This window comes from Solanum dulcamara, chromosome 8 (assembly GCF_947179165.1).
Source record: "Solanum dulcamara chromosome 8, daSolDulc1.2, whole genome shotgun sequence".
NCBI classification, from domain to species: domain Eukaryota; kingdom Viridiplantae; phylum Streptophyta; class Magnoliopsida; order Solanales; family Solanaceae; genus Solanum; species Solanum dulcamara.
The window spans coordinates 25,046,727-25,066,041 of NC_077244.1; the positions used below are offsets into that span (position 1 = coordinate 25,046,727).

General features: G+C 37.0%; 1 protein-coding gene across 2 annotated transcripts; it reads right to left on the minus strand.

The window, feature by feature from the left end:
* Window positions 1–6,468: 6,468 nt before the first annotated feature.
* LOC129898596 (AP3-complex subunit beta-A) lies at window positions 6,469–18,691 on the minus strand. 2 transcript variants are annotated; one of them, XM_055973185.1, is made up of 11 exons: window positions 18,394–18,691; window positions 18,183–18,259; window positions 17,856–18,105; window positions 16,808–17,434; window positions 13,852–14,025; window positions 12,982–13,108; window positions 12,755–12,864; window positions 10,218–10,418; window positions 8,376–9,382; window positions 7,430–7,699; window positions 6,469–7,036 (listed from the first exon to the last, which is right to left on the minus strand). In XM_055973185.1, exons 1-11 carry the CDS (start codon window positions 18,607–18,609, stop codon window positions 6,679–6,681), a joined length of 3,417 nt encoding a protein of 1,138 aa, XP_055829160.1. In that variant the 5' UTR covers window positions 18,610–18,691; the 3' UTR covers window positions 6,469–6,678. The 2 variants fall into 2 exon arrangements, with proteins under 2 accessions (XP_055829160.1, XP_055829161.1); XM_055973186.1 differs by lacking the exon at window positions 16,808–17,434.
* Window positions 18,692–19,315: the final 624 nt, after the last annotated feature.

The following is a 19,315-nucleotide window of genomic DNA, read 5'->3' on the forward strand; positions in this document are numbered from 1 at the left end:
AGAGTACTGAACATGACTATCACCCTGATACTCAAGTATTAATTAGCCTACTTATCTAAGGAGTCTCAAATAATGATCTAAATGCATATGGCTACTCACTATTCTGCTTGTGCATATTGTTATTACATCTTTCATCGAGTCTCGGGCCGAGTATGTTATCATGCACAATTTTACTACATTCACCGAGTCCCATAATGGGCCGGGTACGGTATATGTATATACGACTTTATTCACCAAGTCCCTTACCAGAGGGTCGGGTACGGTATATGTATATGATGATACGATTATGACACCGAGTCCCATAATGGATCGGGTATGGTATATGATAATGATATGCATAATTTGTTTCGTAAGACACAGGTACAGTGAATTCTTGATTATCATACTTATCTCCTGGACTCTCTACTTCAGTTATGATATTTCTTGTCATATTTCATGACTTATATACTCAGTACCTATCTCGTACTGACCCCCCTTCTTAGGGGAGGATGCATTTCATGCCCGTAGGTGCAGATACTCGCTTTGGTGATCCGCCAGCCTGTTTATGTTTACTTGCGCCGGAATTGAAAATCGCGGATTCTTTATTACTGACTTTTCGCGGTTGATCGCACCTAAGACTTCTACTCAGCTTCCTTGGAGTGCTTCGTTGTCACGGAGCCTACACTTTTGGTACAGATCCTTTTGATGTACACATACTTTTATTCAGGGGTACGGCGGGACCCTGTCCCGCCATATGATACTGTTGATACTCTTAGAGGTCTGTATACATATGTGTGGGTTGTGTGTATATGTGTTCAGTTTTGTCTATATGACTTATATTTTGGGACGTTCCCATTCATAGTGGCAGCTTTATCGGCTCATGTATATACATATTTTGGGATGTTGTATGTAGTGGCAGCCTTGTCGGCTTAAGTACTATGTTATCTTTTGATGGTTGTGACTCCTCAGGAGATAGGTGTCTTCAAAATATATATGTGTGATAGTTTCGAGACAACATTTTGTCCTTATGAGTTACATATCATGTTTAGTTGCAGATTGATTATAAATGACAGGTGGGTACACGAGTGTCCAATTCGCGCACTAGTCACGGCCTATGGGGTTGGATCATGACAGAGTCACAAAAGAAAGATTTTCTCCCTGATCTAATAAAGCATAAACATCAAACTGAAATACTCGTAACATATCGTAACCACATCGGGAGAATTCTCCAACTCTTATCGAGTTTGAAGAACATAGAATTTGCTCTGGCGCTGATATCACAAGAACATAATGAAGTATTTTGAGTCTGTGGTCGACCATATCTACCTCTACCAACACCCGAAGGACAATCTTTTACCTAGTGATCCATCTTGCATTACCCAAAACATACACTAGAATATGCTAAACACTCTCCTAGGTGATTCCTCCAACACCTCTTATATGTGGGGACAGTCTGACCACTCGGAGCGCTCCCTTGAGGCTTAGGGTTAAACATCCTATCCTTGTTGAATTTCAAATCCAGAGTACTAGAAGAATTCTAATTGGAGAACTTTGGGTGAAACTGTAATGGCCACCATTACCGAACCTAGAGTGTGAAAAGTCACTATTATCGGTCCTTGACCTCTTTGAATCTCTAGCCTTCTCGTTAAGTTGTTCTTCCTCAATTTTCTCAGTATGAGTAATCAACCTCAAGATGTCCATCTCTTTGATCAACATGGTTGTTCTACATTCTTTGACAACCAAATCTGAAATACCTATAACAAACTTGCTCATACTAGCTCTAGAGTCGGCAACCATAAGCGGAGTATATTTGGATAATTTTGTGAACATCAAGGAATACTCCCTCACACTCGTGTTACCTTACTTTAAATTGATGAACTCTTAGATTTTAGCCTCCCTCAACTCCAGGGGAAAGAAACTGCCAAGAAAAGCATTCTTAAACTCTTCCAAATCTAAAGGACCTGCATCCCTAGCTCTCTCTCTTTTCCATTGGCCAAACCAAATTTGAGCCACTCCCCTCAATTGATATGCAGTCAAATCTATCTTTTCCACTTGACTAACCCTAATGATGTCGACAATCTTGTGAATCCCTTCAATGAACTCTTGTGTATCTTCATCCACCTTGGACCCATGGAATTCTGAAGGCTTTATCCTCGTGAAGTCATGAACTCTAGTGGCCATTATACCAATATTTAGGTTCACGAGAGCAATCACCTCACGATTGGCTTGGGCCGCCATAGCTTGGGCAAGCACTTGGAAAGCTGCACTAAATTCAACATGAGAGACTTGCTCGGCCAAAGGGTCAACTAGAGCATGTGGAGCTTATTTCTCCTCATCCACATTCGCATTCACATTCCTTCTCACGTAGGAACTTCGTGCAGGCATGATTCTATAACGCAAAGAATAAGATCTAGAAGGAAAACCTTATGGAGTTAAACTCTATCGCACGACTTAAAAATGATGAAAGAAGTGAAGTTTCTTAAATGCCTCATAGCCTCTCATTCATAAATGTGGCGCGCTTTACACTCATGAATAAAACTCTACTCGACGCAGCATGTCAGATATCCTAAGAAATTTGAACCTTATGTTCTGATAACAAATTTGTCACGGTCCGAGCTAGGCCTTAGACGTGACACGATGATTAAAATTCTGAGAGACCCTAATCAAGCGTCTTAGCACATACACAGCATAACATAAGATAACATGAATTAAGAGTAATCGTAAATGCGGAACATAAGTCTCAAAATATAGAAATCTCAATAAAAGAAAATCCCAATCATAACATGTGAAATGAATAAACTCATACTAGTCTAGTCCGACAATGACTCTACTAACATAGACGGGGGCGTAGGACAAGCCCTAACTCACCCAAAACTTAAGAAAGTGCAAAAGTCTGAAAATAAGAAATGACATAGTGGTTGCGTCCTAAAATCATGAGGAATCACCAAAGTAAACATCACCAACGGAACCCGTACTAGCCTTAAGAATGGACAGGAGCGTCGTGACCTATATTATGAAATAATATAGTCAGATGGCATATCGTGACCTATTTTATGAAATGATATAGTCAATAGGGTATGTGTTAGTACATGAAATGTAATAAGTATGGAAAATATGTAATTCATGACGTAAATCATAATAATGCAATGACCAAGTTAAACATAGTTAAACCATTAAAAGCATCATTTGAATCATAAGACATGGTCAATGCAAAACTCGTAATCAAGTAAACATAACATAGAGGAATCATAACAATTAGTGAGAGATGTCGTTAACCTACATAAACTATGAGAGATATAGCATGGAGTCTAGTGTCTTCCCCACTCCGTAAAGAGGTTATCCCACTTGCCAAGGTAAGGACCATTTACATGAACTATATATGGATTTACTAGCTTAAGTTTAGACTATCCATTTAAGGCATCTTATGGTGGCATGTAGTTAGGGGATCTAGGTGATTGCTCCTAGTCCACTTGATGCTAAGTAAACTCTCAACAAGAATAACATTCATAATCATACGATAGTCATGGAAAATGATAATAGGCTTATAAGACCAAATTTATCATGGATACTTTGAAAATCATAAGAGTAGTTCCTTAAAACATATCATAAACCTCGACCCAATCAAGTCATAAGAGATACTTAATTAAAAGCATCTACATCATTATAAGTATTTCATATAAAATTACACTTAACTTAAAAGGGCTAGATCATGAAAAACCTTCACGATGAGATTGCTTTCCTTCCAAAGCAAACCTTAGTTTCATAAAAATATATTGATACTTTATCTAAAAGCATCCTTGAAATCATAATTCATAAATTTGTGATGCAGGTAAACTCTCAAATCATGGTTCATAGTTATAAAATAGGCATAATACATGTGTTCATGTAAAACTTCTTGAAAATAGGTAATTAACATCAATTCATGCATAGTAAAATTATTAAAGATGAGTAAAAGCATAATTGAATGAAACCAATGCTAAATCATCAAAATCCTAGAACAATTGGATTGAAATTTATAGAGAAAGGAGAGAAATCTTTGGGACTCCATGAATGGAAAGGATCTATGGATGAAATTCCCACATACCTCACTAAAACCTAGCTTGAAACTTGAGAGGAGACTTGAATTTCCTTGGAACCCTAGCTTGTTGGAGAAGAAGATCCTTAGGAGAGAAATCTTGATGCATTAGATGATTTTGAGAGAATTAGAGGGAATAAGGAAGGTTTGAAGGGTTAGGGTAGTTATAAGTCGTCCAAATTTCTCCAAAACAACATAGTTTAGGAGTTAAAAGAATGAAAATTTTCCAAAATAGCCCAGATAAAATTTGTCGGAGTGACCCTACAAACAGGACCTACGGTCCGTAAGGTTTCCTACGGTTCATCAACAAGGTCTATAGAACCCATGTCCCAATTCCAGAGCTATTGAAATTGTACTCCACTCCTACAACCCTTTTCCTATGGAATGTACCGCTTTCCACGGGTCTTCGGAGGCGTCCATAGAAGCCATGTACCAAAACAATAGCTATTAGAAATAGCGTTCAATCCTACAAATGAATTCTACGGGTCTTAGAGAACTCTACGGGTCGTCAACCCAATTGTCCTGTACACTTCAAAAAAATTCAAAAATCCAACTCTCTAAACCTCACTCTACGGGCCATCCTACGACTCGTATAACTTTCTACAGTCTGTAGAACCTTTCGTCCATTGATCTGACACTTAGCCAATTTTTCCAACCTCTGGACCTTCCCTACTAGACCTTTCTATGTTCTATAAGACTTTCTACGACCCGTAGGTCGGCTCGTGAGAACTGCACCAAAAGCATTTCTGCAAAAAAAATCTTGTTTTAACTTTTCAACTTCCGGGGTCTTACATTTTCCAAGCTTCTGAAGATGATTAATGACTGGTGTCTACGAATTGTAAAAGGTTCTATGAGTCGTAAATTCAGATCATAAATCTCAAGCCTGAATTTCTCATTTCTAAAGTTGATCTACGGAGCACATCTACAACTCGTAGTTCCATTTATGGGTCGTAAATGATGTCCGTAAAACCTGATCTTCTGCAAACTAGAAATTTTCTAAACTCTTTTTGGTTTGATCTGAACTAGGTACTTTTGGGGTATTACATAATGTTAAGTGAGGCATCACTGCATTGCTTTCCTTTTCTTCTCCTGATTGTAATGCTTGTACTTCTTCAGTCACACCGGTGGAAATCTTGAAATTGTGCTTTCCTTTGCTGCAAATGGTACCTTCAACTAATTGGAGATGATCATTTCCAAAGGCTCATGGTATCTAGCCTCTGCCAACTCCTCCATCAAAATGAGCTCATCAAATTTTCTTTTCTGTTAGCCTTTATCACCATAGCTGAGGAGGTGATATCTTGGTCCTCTGTATTTTGAACTTCATTTTCAACTCTGTTAACAGACAGTTGCATCTCTTTAATCCTCATCTGTTGATTATTCTACAGATTCTTGGCTTGGCTTTTCATTTGTGATTTATCCATAACCTCCTCAGTTGTGTGGGTCTCATCCCCTTCTGTTTGATATGCTACTCATTATTAGTTATTGTTGTTGTTGATTTATTTGCTTCTTATGCCCATCGTGCTACATTTTACTATTTATGATCATATTTGAATTTGACTGTGTGATTTTATTAGTTATGGATAGGATGTTAGTACAGTGGTCCAACTTGTCTTCGACAAGATGCTACATAGGAGGACTACGAGTACATTAAGGCTAAATTCCCTGATTTTGATACTTGATCCATGAGGAAAAGGATTATTTAGGGAGGAAAGGATTGCCATGAGCTATTTAAAAATTAAAAAAAATAGGTGATAGGTTAGGGAAAAAGGGAAGGAATTACAATGTGGAAAATCGAACTCTCACCAACAAAGTAAGCATTCATGTAGCCAACCAACTTAGCTACTAAGATTTTCCGTGTTATTATCTACTTAAGAGTTGAATTAGTTATAATAGATGTCACGTGGAAGGAGAGGATTCAATATTAGATTAATGAGCAGCAAGGACTCTGATTTGACCAGCTCAGCTCATTCTGTTACAACTATATGTAAAAACTAGCTGAAGGAGAGAGGGCATCGAATCCAAAGTATCTGTCTTCCCAAATTATTCTCTTACGTTTCTTTCTCTTTCATTTCTTCTGGCAGATGTATGGAGATAACTACAATTTGCATTTCCATTTTCCAGTTAATAGCTTACTTTTTAATTTCCATTTCTGCGGTCATTTATCAATCAGAAAATTCATATTTAAATTCTACTTCTAGATCACGACAAAAATCTTTTATTTGAGGTTAATTTTCACTATACCTCGTCTCACAACCTCTTGCGCCGCAACTCCGAATCACATTGTCCAAGAAAGAGAGAAAACGTCGTCATTTTTTTTTATTGTTCGGTGATGAGTTAAATTTAGTGTGTTCTTCCAAAGAATTATTCCCATTCCTTTTTTTTTCTTTCGGGATTCAATACGTAATACCAATGCATTGATACAAGGCAAAACAACAAATCATCTATATGAACAAACAGTGGTGTCCAGATTTACATCTGCAATAACTTGACTTCACATATGAAGAAACTACCATTGCAAAGGCCACCAATAGTACAATGCTACAAGGAAAATGTACATAATTAACACCTCGACGACAAAAAAATAATCCAATGATCAGTTCATTTCAGATTAAACTAGCTTCTCATCATAAACGAGCAGGCTCAGTCAAAAAATTCACAACCCTGTTCAAAAAGTTCAGGCCAAAAACAGTCTCTTCGCAGTTTACTTTCACTTTAGCTTCCAGCGGTTCGGAGCATCTACCTTCAAGAGTAATAGTAATTAAACATGGAATTGAGCTGCTTAATATCTCACCACTGAACCTAAGCCGTAAACCTGAAGCATCATCGAGGTTGGTACCAACAGGCATGTCCAAGGATAGAAGAAAAAGATTGGCATTACTAAGCACCTTTAAAGCCAAAGTCTCACAGATTACAAGGAAGTTGTCCTTTGCTAAGGGGCTTTCAAGCTTGTTAAGTTCTTCAATATGGTCAATGAAAGTACACCTGTAGCAAATTATAGGAAAATGGTCACAAGAGAATCCTAGAACAATGAGTGCAAATCCCACAAGAACTTCAGTTTCATTTACACATCCAACTTAAAACTGATATTTCTCAGATGTCCTCTTTGTAGAGAGTTTTACTTTCTTTTCCCATTTGTAAGGTTCGAGAACCCGGGTACCCACACAATTCAAGAACAGAGAATTGTCATCATTTTCCGAAAGAACGGCAAAATGGCATACCTCAGTTGATTTGCCCTAATAATATATCAGCAGATCCACAAAAAAGAAAATTGGATTTTGCCGATTTGGTTTTGATAAAAGCAACAATCTCTTGGCACAACACAGATATGAGACGCAAAACAATGACAATCAAACTTCAAGGGTTCAAACAACTGACCTCCTTATATATTCAAACATTCCAGGTAGCAGAGATTCCTTGATTGAGAACATATCAATTTCCATTGAAAGAGGTTTCATAAAATACCCAATATCAGGTCTCAACTTCACAGGATACTTGTTGCCATTGCACCATAAAAGTAGCTTAAGGGGCAACAGATGATGGTGGAACCGGACCTGAAGGGTTCTCTGCATAACCTGACCTCGCTCCAGCTTAGCAATTTCTTCCATTGGAACTAGAGTCGGCACATCATTAACAGACATCTTGGAACTACAAACAAAGATGAAAAAGTGCAAGAGTCCTCACCAACTTGAAGAAAGAATAAGATGCCATAGCAGGACTAGGCAGTACAATCGTAATGCTAATGTTGTCATATTACTAAAAATTAAAGACGACGACAGCAGATGAACAGAGCAGAACATTTCATAGCAACAGAGAAAAATAGGAAATTAATTAAAACAAAATGCACCCTCTACAGTATCAATCCTATTATATGCATAACTGACCATTCAGGAACCTGGAGGCCAGGTATTGAGATGTTCCAATTATCCATTTAAGTGACTACAGATGAATTATGTATTTACATTTCTGTAATGGTCTAAGACAACTCTATGGTAATATAATTTTCTCGTTGAGCATTTCACTGAAGGCCTGAAGACCAGTGAAACAATGAACTCAAACTCCTGGCCACTAGTTCATAAAGCAACAAAAGGAACTGTAAAAAAGGTTTTCTAGATGAGAAAGAGAGTACCTTCACAAAGGACAGCATAACTTAAAGAACTATCTTACCATTACATCTATTTCCTCTTTTATATCTAGGAAAAGGTTGACTGACAAAAGAAATACTCAAAAGGGCATGTTCTCAAAACAGCATTATTCACCATAAGAATCAGTATTATTTTGACCAACAAAGTAAATATTGAAAATTGCAAAGCACAACAATAACCTCTCATCTGATGTCAATACTTGATCTGAAGATTCTACCCTCATGCCAGAATCCTCTTCGATCAACTGTAAATTTGACATAGCTTCCACCGAATTGTTGGTGAATGTAATCTGAATACAAACAAGCAGAGGAGATATGCTTGACACCTCTGATGAAAATATGTATTCCACACTCAAGCCGTTTCCATTTGCAGGATCTAACAAAGTGTAAGATTTAGGTTTCACTCTGCTACTAATATCTCCAATTGAAATTCTGGCCAATGATTGACAGACATTATTCAATTCTACCGAATTGTGGGTAGAACCAGGATTGTCATCCAACCAGGATTCAAGAGATTTTATAGACATTAATTCCCCAAGATCATTGGAGTCAGAATTTTGATTAAACCTTGGCCCCAACTGATTCCCATGAGCATTGCCACTGTCAGAAAGATGAATCAGTGGACCAGCATGCTCATCATCATCACTCACAGACCCACTCCCGTGGCTACCCTGAGCTCCACTTGAACCAGTTTTAGAATCTTGAGAATTGTAACCAGATGTGCTTTCTTCATTTAGTGATCCAGATACCGTGTCAGCATCATCAGTTTCATACGATTCACTTTGAGTGGCTCCATTCCCAGGTTGTTTCATACCTTTTACCATATTGGATTCATGAGTAGTATCATTGCAAATCAAACTTAATGGCTGTGGGAGAGGTTCATATCCTGGAGCAGCATGAAGAACCATCTGTGAAAGAGATCCAGGAAGATAAAACCGATAAGCTAATGGTTCTGAAGGTATGGGTTTTTCTTCTCTCCCAAATAAATGTCCTGCAAGTACATGCAATGTGCTGTCAGGAGCTGATTCTTCCAACTCATGAGTGCCAGTATAGGGAGATAAGAGTTTCTGTAGAAGACGTCCACGGTCACGGATATCATAGTTCAAGTCACATTTAGCTAGTTCAAGTACATAGTTTAAGAGTGTCTTGAAGGTTGATAGTGCTTCCCCTTCTGCATGTAATAAGATCTGAAAAAAATACAAGCCTATTATTGATTAAATGAGTCAAGATTCCTGAATCAACTCGAGGTTTGAGAAATTCAGTCATTGCTGAATCAAAGGAAATTATTTCATAAAAATACCAAATCAGTTGCATATTTGGATAGCATCTCTTTCTCAAAGAATACAGGAGTCAGCAACATCTAATCTTATACTTTCGAGAAGCCCTATGTCAGATATATGAGCAAAATAAGTTCAATATGTAAACTCATAGCGTATGTCAGTTTAGACACGTTTTAGCAATCATATTTTAGGACAGATTAATCATATTACAGATAGTCTGAAAGTACAGTAAAGCACTCCTCATAACAAAGATACTCTAATAATCCTTTAGTTAGTCAAAAAGATACATGTCATTATTGATTTTGTTGGATTCTTATGTAGATAAACAAACACCATAACATGTTCTGTATATAACAGAATCTGCATCTCATGTCAAGCTACTTCCTCAATAGAAAATGGAGTAACTAAATCTGGCACGAAAAAGATTCATTGCCGATAGTGGAGATGATGCTCCTATAATGTCAGTTGTGCTTCTTAATAGCAATTGAAGCCATTAAACAGTAAACTCACTTTCTCTGCTGTTTGATTATAAATTTAATTTTTGTCTTAACAACACAAAGTACAGCCGTAGACAAATATTCCAATTAGGCCAAGAACATCAAAGGAATATAATTATGAGAAAAGAAGAAAATTTTCCAGAGGTAAAAGGCAATACAATTAAGATAAGTGCAAAATTTTCCATCCAAAAGCATTCGAACTAGAGGCTCATTGAGGAAAAACAACTATATTGGTAGTGCTCTACCTTGACCATGGCATTAAGAATCTGGAGCTTCATTTCAAGTGCTTCAGAAGAAAAAGTCCAAGCAAGATACTTGAGAACTGTGAGTAACACCTTTGGAATTATATGTCCCATGGAATTATACTCGCCCAACATCCAAATAATCATTGCACGTGCACTTGGTACTCGGATAGAATCCAACTTACGAGCCAAATGAACAATTACCTATGTCAAAACAAGTGTGAGTAAGTTCTGTGTCAAAGTTATTTTATATACTTCTTTTTTTTTTCTTTTAGGGTTTTTGACAAGTATGTTAATCATTATATGCAGGGAGGACATAAAAGAATGCATGTAAAGCAAGGTTTAAGTAGAAAAGAAGAAGAAGCAAGGTGCAAGTAAATTGTTACAGCTTATGTACCAGAAACAGTTCTTATTAAAATGACATTTCTGTAAGTATTGCATTTAGGAAGTATTAATTATAGCCCTGAATTATGATAACCTGCAATACACATCCACAGGTTGCTAGGTGATGTATTGCATCAGGATTCAATTCCTGCTCAACCCAAACTGAACAGTCAACTTATCATGCACTTCAAAGGTTGATGTATGTGCCAGTGAGTATACTTTGGCACATGATGGTCTACTCAAGTCAAAAGAAGTCGAATTTGAATAACTTGCAATTCAAATGATTTTCTTGCTTCAAAAAAAAAACCAAACTGAGACTTGGGGATAAGAATGGTAGCTATCTATTTCTCTATAATTGACTTAGCCACATGTTTGTGTGCTTCCCCACATTTTTTTGGTTTTTTGTTAGCTCCCTGGTTCTAGCATAACATCATTAATGGAGCTAAGTTTTACTTTTGTACAATATCTGTTTGATGCCAATAATGAAACACCTTACTTCATTAAAAAATAACGGGATGAAGGTTAATTGGTAGCTCATGTTGCCATCTCAAAATAAAAGTAACGCAGAATTTACATGTAAAGTTTCTACTCATGGCTCAGCTAACGCACAGGATTTCCACATTCCGGTGGCACTAGTCACTGCAGGCTCCTTTAGTGAAGTTCTCTAAACTATAAGCTTTTTGTTTAATAAATGTGTCTAAGTTACAATTAGAGCTCAGATTCAAAAGTTCCATGTCAGAAAACTTTAACAGTGCATTAAATTTCTGCAACACGTCTTCTGAAGTCCACATCAGAAAGGTGACAAGACGAGCCCATTGACACTTCTTCTCCAAAAGGACTGCGAACATGTAACGTTTCCCATTAGAACCGGAGGCGGATCCAGGATTTGGAGGTTCCGGGGGCCACTTTGCTGTAAAAGTAGACGTATTACAATTTATATGGTTCAAATAGAATAAACATTTGATCGGTTTGATCAATTTCGGCTTACCATTTAGGGTTATTTAGCTTTTTTGATACATAGACAAATATTATTCCAAATAATATATATAGAGGTTCACGTTTAGATAGGTACATCAACTCAAGCTTAGAAGCATAATCTCTATAATATAAGAAGATTTCTTTTCTAAATTAGCGTGGACCAAGACTCAACATACCCTTTTCTTTTGTATTTTGCTAAACCATGTAAATAAAAATAAAATAACATGTAAAATTCAAGATAAGAGACGGAAACAGAAATGAAGCTGGGGCAACAGGAAAAGATTATTAAAATTCTGATGAAGAGAGAGGACAATATAAAGGGTTTTTGGGAAAAAGAAAACTATTTGCTGATATTTTATGCTTGAAATAAAAAGGAAAGAAAAATGATGTGAATCCATAGAAGATAAATAGACCTTGTTCATTTGATTTTCCACTCATAGTGAACGAGCTTGCTTTTTTTAAGTATAATACCAAAAGTTCCCATGAAAAAAAAAAGTGGTCAAAGAAATATACTAAAATGTTTTAAAAAGAGTAGCAACAAGGATTCGAATTGCTGTTCCTTGGGAGGAAAACATAGGGTTTAACCACTTGCACCGTGGACCTTCTTGATACTCCGGGTGCCAAGTTTTATATTTATAGCATTTCTTATATATACAGAGTTCCAACCGAGATAAAAAATCTGCCCCTGGTTAAAAGACTCCTAAGATGATAAGCAGTCTACCTAGTACCAGAAGCAACATTAATGAAACACTGTATATACTCCCTCCATTTCAATTTGTGTGACATAGTTCGACTCCTTATGGATTTTAAAGTGAAAAAAGGGGAGACTTTTGAAACTTGGGGTCTTAAACATGTCATTACTCATTACATTTGTGTGGCTATAAGACTTCTAAAACATGTGGTCTTAAACATACCATAACATTTGTGTCTATTAAAACTTCTCATTATGGGAAAAATAATAAATTTATAGTTGGATGTTTTCAAATATAAAAATGCCAAATTCCTTTTGGAACAAACAAATAAGGAAATAGTGTCATGTACACTTAACGGAGGAAGTACCTGTTACCAGATCAAGAAAATTCCTAAGATATCATTATTAATTAACAGGTAACAAAAAGATAATAATTGACTAGAAATTGCAAAATGTGCAAATTTGCTGAGTTAGTAAAGCAACTCACTTTGTCATGACTTGAGGGTTCCTGTTTTATGATTGTTTTGATGGAATTTATTGCTTGAACCAGAATAACTGCTTCTTCATCCGTTGATGCTATGTCCACATCTGAAATTTCTGCATGTGACCGTGATCACTTAAAAAACTGAAACTAAATAAATAAAGAAATGGAGCTCAGAATTACAAAACAACAAAACCTCTCCTATAGACTCCATACACAGAAGATGTTTTTACCACATGAAGTCAAAACCAATAGCCCTTCCAAAGATATGCTTGCTATATTTGGAAGTCGTTGGGCGCATAAACCAATAGCAGCAACAGCATCTGCAGCAAACCTTCTATCTTGATCTTTAATATAATCCTAGAAATTAACTAACAAATTAGCACCATCTTGCATGACTAATTCCACAACGACAAAGAGAAAAAAGTATTTAATGATGCGAAGTTAACACGTGACTGTAAAGATATTGGAAACCCCGATGTGCAAGCAACTAAATTGCAACAATTAAGAAAATCATAAAAAGCACACATCATGGCACACTTTCTATATTTTCATTTTTTATATGCTGTGGGGCTTCACATCACAAGTGAGAAATGGTTTTTAGCCAACGGTGACCGGCTCAATGAGCACCTTTGGGCGAAGCTTCATTTTTTGTTGATAAAGAATAAACCAAACATTACATTCAGTGGAATATAAGAAAGGAGAGAAAAATGCTTTAAAAGGATTCATGAACGTGTGAAATTGAGTTTGGCAAGTCTATAGCACCAACTTGCATGACTAATTCCACAATGACAAAGAGAAAAAGAATTTAATGATGCAAAGTTAACACGTGGCTGTAAAGACATTGGAAACCTCAATGTGCAAGCAACTAAATTGCAACAATTAAGAAAATCATAAAATGCACACATACTCCCTTTTTTGTTGATAAAGATTAAACCAAACATTACATTCAGTGGCATATAAGAAAGGAGAGAAAGATGCTTTAAAAGGATTCATGAGCGTGTGAAGCTGAGTTTGGCTAGTCTACAGCATCTCAAATAATTAGATCAAGACAATCACGATGATTTGCAAAATGTTGGTAAAGTTTAGAGGAGAAACTGTACCTGAAACTCATTAAAAATAGGTGAAATTGATGAATCGGTCGCAATTAAAGATAGTATGTCAAGCTTCAGAGCTTTCACTTGATATGGATCAGTAGAGCTCACGAAGAAGTCTTCAAAATGGGAAACAAACAAGGTAGGCATTGCTTTAGCAAACACTTGAATGTTGCAGAGTACCTGCATCAACCAACGAATCACATATACACCAAAAGTAGCGAATGTATTATAGATGGCAGCAAAGTTGGGATATAGCGTCTTCACAAAAACAACGTTCTACTTACAGATGTATTTTTAATTGCAGAAAAATAATGCAGTCATAGTGTTTTCAGGAAGACAAAGTCCTAAAGAACAGTCCCTAAGGGGCCGTTTGGTATAAGGGAGAAGGGATAATAATCCCTGGATAAAATGCAGGATTATTTTATCTTGTGTTTGGTTAGGGGTATTAATTAGTCCCCGGATTATTTATCCCGCCATTTATACTATAATGATGGGATAAGTTATCCCCTATATATGGTAGGATAACTTATCCCGTGGGATATCCCAATCCATAGGACAACTTTACATATCCCATCCCCCATACCAAACAACCCCTAAAGGTCTGAACGACCTCATCTCACTAGCTATTAAGTTACTGGAGAATTCAAATCTTCTTAAACCATGACCAAAAATCTTTTTAACTTCTGAAAATTCCCGAGGAAGGAGAGTTCTAATCCAGTTCCAAAAAACACTTTTTCCACAACCTAAACTGTGGATAAACTTCATTGAAGCACCCAAGATTTTTAGGCCGATCAAAATGTGAAAAAGACTTGAACCAAGTAAACTGACAGTCCAGTAAGCTTCCGGGCAAAGAAATTGATTGGCAGATGTTGATTTGGTGGCTGAACTTAGGAAAGCAGCAACTTGATCATCAGCACCTTTTTGTATACAAGTCAGTAAGCGACGGTCATTACTATTTAAGTGATCCAACATCGGGAAAGGAAAAGTGACTTACATATGGTGTTCATTGACCTTGAGGTATATCGGTGGCCTGCATTCGGGCGATAAAGGACATGTACGAAGGAGCTAAAACACGGGTTAGAAGGTGGGTGAAGCTTCGGAGCACTTCCATGGAGATGGGGTTACACTAGGGATCAACTCTTAGTCCGTTTCTATTTGTCTTGGTGATGGATGAATTGACGCGAAACATTCATGATGAGGTGACGTGTTGTATGTTATTTGCGGATGACATAGTACTGATTGATGAGATGCATGATAGAGTTAATGATAAGTTAGAGATATGGAGACAAACTTTGGAGACTAAAGGGTTTAGGTTGAGCAGGACCAAGACAGAGTGTGTGGAGTACAAATTCAATGATGCGATACATAAGGTAGGCGTGGAAGTGAGGCTTGACACACAAAATATCTCCAAGAGAGACAGATTCAAGTATCTTGGATTTATAATCCAAGAGAATGGTGACATTGATGATGATATCATACATCGTATTTGTGTGGCGTGGATGAAGTAGAGGCTTGACTCCGGAGTCTTGTGTGATAAAAAGGTACCGTCAAAAGTCAAAGGGTAAGTTCTATAGAGTGGTAGTTAGACCGATATTGTTGTATGGGGCAAATTGTTGCTCAATCAAACACTCATGTCCGGAAGATGCATGTTGCGGAAATAAGGATGCTGAGATGGATGTATGGTCATACTAGAAGCGATAAGATTAGAAATGAGGATACCCGAGATAAAGTGAGAGACTAAGAGTGGTCTCTATGGTGGACAAGATAAGCGAAGTGAGATTGAGATAGTTTGGATATGTGAAGAGGAGATGTGTAAGCGCACCAATGAGGAGGTGCGAGGGATTGGTTATAGAGGGTACGAGGAGAGACAGAGGTAGACCGAAGAAGTATTGGAAAGAGGTGATAAGACAGGATATGACACAACTTCAAGTTATCGAAGACATAACCTTAGATAGAAAGGTGTGGACACGCATTAAGAAAAAGGTTAGTAGGTAGTGTAGTGTTTTTTTGCTTAGGGTGGCTAGTGTTTGTCATGGTACTAGTTGGATTATTGTAGTTCTTGCTTTTTATTTTTATCATTGTTTTATTATTGTTTTGAATAATCTATCCTCATATGTTGTCCATTGTTTTGATTATCACATTATTTTATTGTTGTTTTTGGCTCCTTTTCGATAGACTTTGCACTCTTTACTTGTTACTTGCTATATTCCCCTCACTGTCTCCTTTTTGTACCTGAATTTGTTGCACTTGAGCCGAGGATCTTTCGAAAATAATCTCAGACCTTCACAAGATAGTGGTAAGGTTTGCGTACATTCTACCCTCTCACTTGTAAGATTTCACTGGGTATGTTGTTGTTGTTGATGTTGTTGTTACTGCGAGCAACCCTCTGCCCTTGAGTTTTCATCCTAACTTCCCCAACTCATATTCCTCTTCCTCCAACCTTAAGTCACACTCTACCAGCAACAGAATGACATTGTTTCTTTTCTCACTCTTTTTGGGAGTATAAAACTCCAGCAGCAACTTGTGAAATTAGGAAGTGGAGAGAGTCAAAATATTTCTACATGTGTCTTTGCCCCCACTGACATGCTAAAACAGCACAACATGGTCTTTAAGCAATTAAAAGCAAGAGAATTGAGAGGCCTGTACAATGTTTTAATTTCTTGTGCAATTTATATTGCCATGTTTTCTCAATCTACGATACCATTACAACTGAATACAAACTCATCAAAGCGTGAGTTCTCATAGAAGGTCATATGCATTGCAGATGACAAACGGCCTACAGGAACTGTCCAAGAAGTTAACAGAGGATCAATGTTATGTTGTCAATGCTTAAATAACTAAAACGGCACCTCTCAATGTTCGTTGTCCATTACTCTAGCCTAAAAGGTTCAATGGCTCCTCAGACATATTACCATGTAAATAAGAACCAGTTTTGACTCGAACTATTGGGAGACAGAATTACCACATATTTTGAGGCATCGGATGATCTCAACAGAAACAACAAAGGCTTAACAATTCGTTTAATTTCATCTTTTGGAGCCATAATCCAGTGCAAACCAGCAGCAGCAAGTACCACTGCACTATTTTGACTCCACAGTAGAGGTAAAGTGCACAGTAGCAGGATCTTTACATCATCGTTACTTTTTGCGGATGTAAAGTCTGAAAAGTCCTTGATAGAAGAAGCTCTTTTGGAACATGGTCGGGATAAATACTTATCTGGTCCTTCAAGATAACTCCTGGATACCATTTCTGCTATCTCAGATTCACAAACTACACTCCCAATGTCATTGATTCTATCTTTGATTCCAAAATAGGTTTCAGATCCTTCCTTTTCTGAATTAGAATTCTCTGGAGAATGGGAAGCTACCATCAAGGATTCTTTAACAAGCCCATGCATAGCAATAATATACCGTATAAGGATCCCTATCAAAAAAATCTGACCCCATTCTTCGACATCAGGGAGAGTCTCGCACAGCCTTCTATAATTTTTTGCAATTAGAGAGAAATTATTAGGACATATAGAAGCAAATGCAGCAGCAGCAGCTCCAACTACTCCAGGAGAGTTGTCATTCAGAAGAATCCCAACAAGCTGCAATACATAATAGTAGATGCAGTAGAAGTCAAATTTAGTAACAATGAAATCCAATTGCTTGTTTTTTTGGTTTGCTTGTATGACATGAGCATGATTGAAGCCATGATTGCAGTTTAGTTGTAGAAAACATATATGGCAACACGGAAGAAAATATGAAAAATCTAAGTTAAGGTTATTTTTTATTTTTGGTGAGAAGAGAAGTCCCTGAACCACTGTCAAAAGTGCCATGAAATCATATTTAAAAAGCTTTAGCTATTGTATAAGTCAGAAATCTAATTTTTAGGACAAACCAAGGAAACGTCCTAGCTTAGCAACAGATCTGATATGATATTTAAATAAATGATTTGAACATTGGAGCAGCTCTTTCCTGTATAAGTTACAAGGACATGATTACTTTATAAGATGCTACAAACCCTACCTCTTCAATAGTACTAATATTCTCCTCCAAACGCAAATCATGCAACTTTGGGAGTGCATTAGCAGCACACTTCCTAACATATACTGATGGATCTCTTGCACATTTTCCCACTGCTACCAGAACAAGGGGCGCAATCACATGAAGGCGAATTCCTGCCATTGTACGGAGTGCCCACGCCCTTACCAATGGATTAGGATCTCCCAAATCCTTCTGGAAACAGTTTATTGAAAGCAATGCTTCATTTGGACGCCTAAAACATAAATAAGAGAATATTCGAGTAAGGTTTTTTCTCGTGTTATTATAATCTCATTTAAATTAGTGTCATACTTTTCAGCATAATGGAGGAGGTACAAGTAGACCAGCTTCTTCACTTCCATTGATTGCGAAGCCACATTTTTCACCACCTGCAGTGCATTAGTAAAACAAACTTCAATAAATCAAAAAATATCTTATAAGTAGTATAAACGAACTCGGTTCCATTAGGCAATCAGATTTGGAGTGCATTCAGAATTAAAATTCTCATGGAAAAAGGAATGACCTGAGGGAAGAAATTGGAGACGCTGCAGCCTTGGGCAATGAGAGCAAGTAATCTCTTGAGGGCTTCACATTTTTCGGAGTCGAATTTGCTGTCGAGAAGGGGGGCAATATTGACGTCATCAGGATCATCGTAGAGGTGGGCGTCCGTACCGATGCGGAACATCAAAGTTGAAGCTTTGCTCAGTGAATCCGCCGTCGCGCCAAACTGTGTGAACATTTTCTACAGCGAAACTCTAATCCAATCCGGGATTCAGTGATTGAGGTTTTCTTTTCTTTCTTTTTTTTTTATAAAAATCCGGCGCAAGGCCTTTTATTTAATTGAATCAAAAATAAAAAGAGACATATGCACAGATTAAGGGCTCATTGGGAAAAGCCACAATGGAATTGGAATTTGATATAATTGGTGTAATTACATATATGTTTGGTAGGACAAGTAATTATTCGGCATGAGAGGAATTAGTGTAATTGAAAAAAAGTAATTACACTCCTCAATTCCTAATGAAAGATAAGAAATTTATGTAATTACACCATGTAATTATATGACATTTTTAATACTACCTTCTTAAATATATTTTTATTTAAAACACCAAAAGACATTGTTTCTTTTTTTTATCTGGACATTTTCACTTCTAACAACACAACAACAGACCCTATGCTTCTTTTTTCAAGTAAGATTTCTTTTTTGATTCATTTTTTTTATTTTCATATTTTGATGTCTTGGCAAATTATTTATGTATTTGATGTTTGTATTTTCTTGGCACAATAAGTTTCATTTATTTTGTTTGTCATTGTGGCCAGGAGAAAGTTTTGTATTCATTAATTAATTGAGTGTTAGTGGCCGTGTGGACCCCACCTATGGCATGGCCAAATTTGATTGGCTCTAGCCTTGAATGGGACACTTGTCACTCTTAGGAGCTATATAT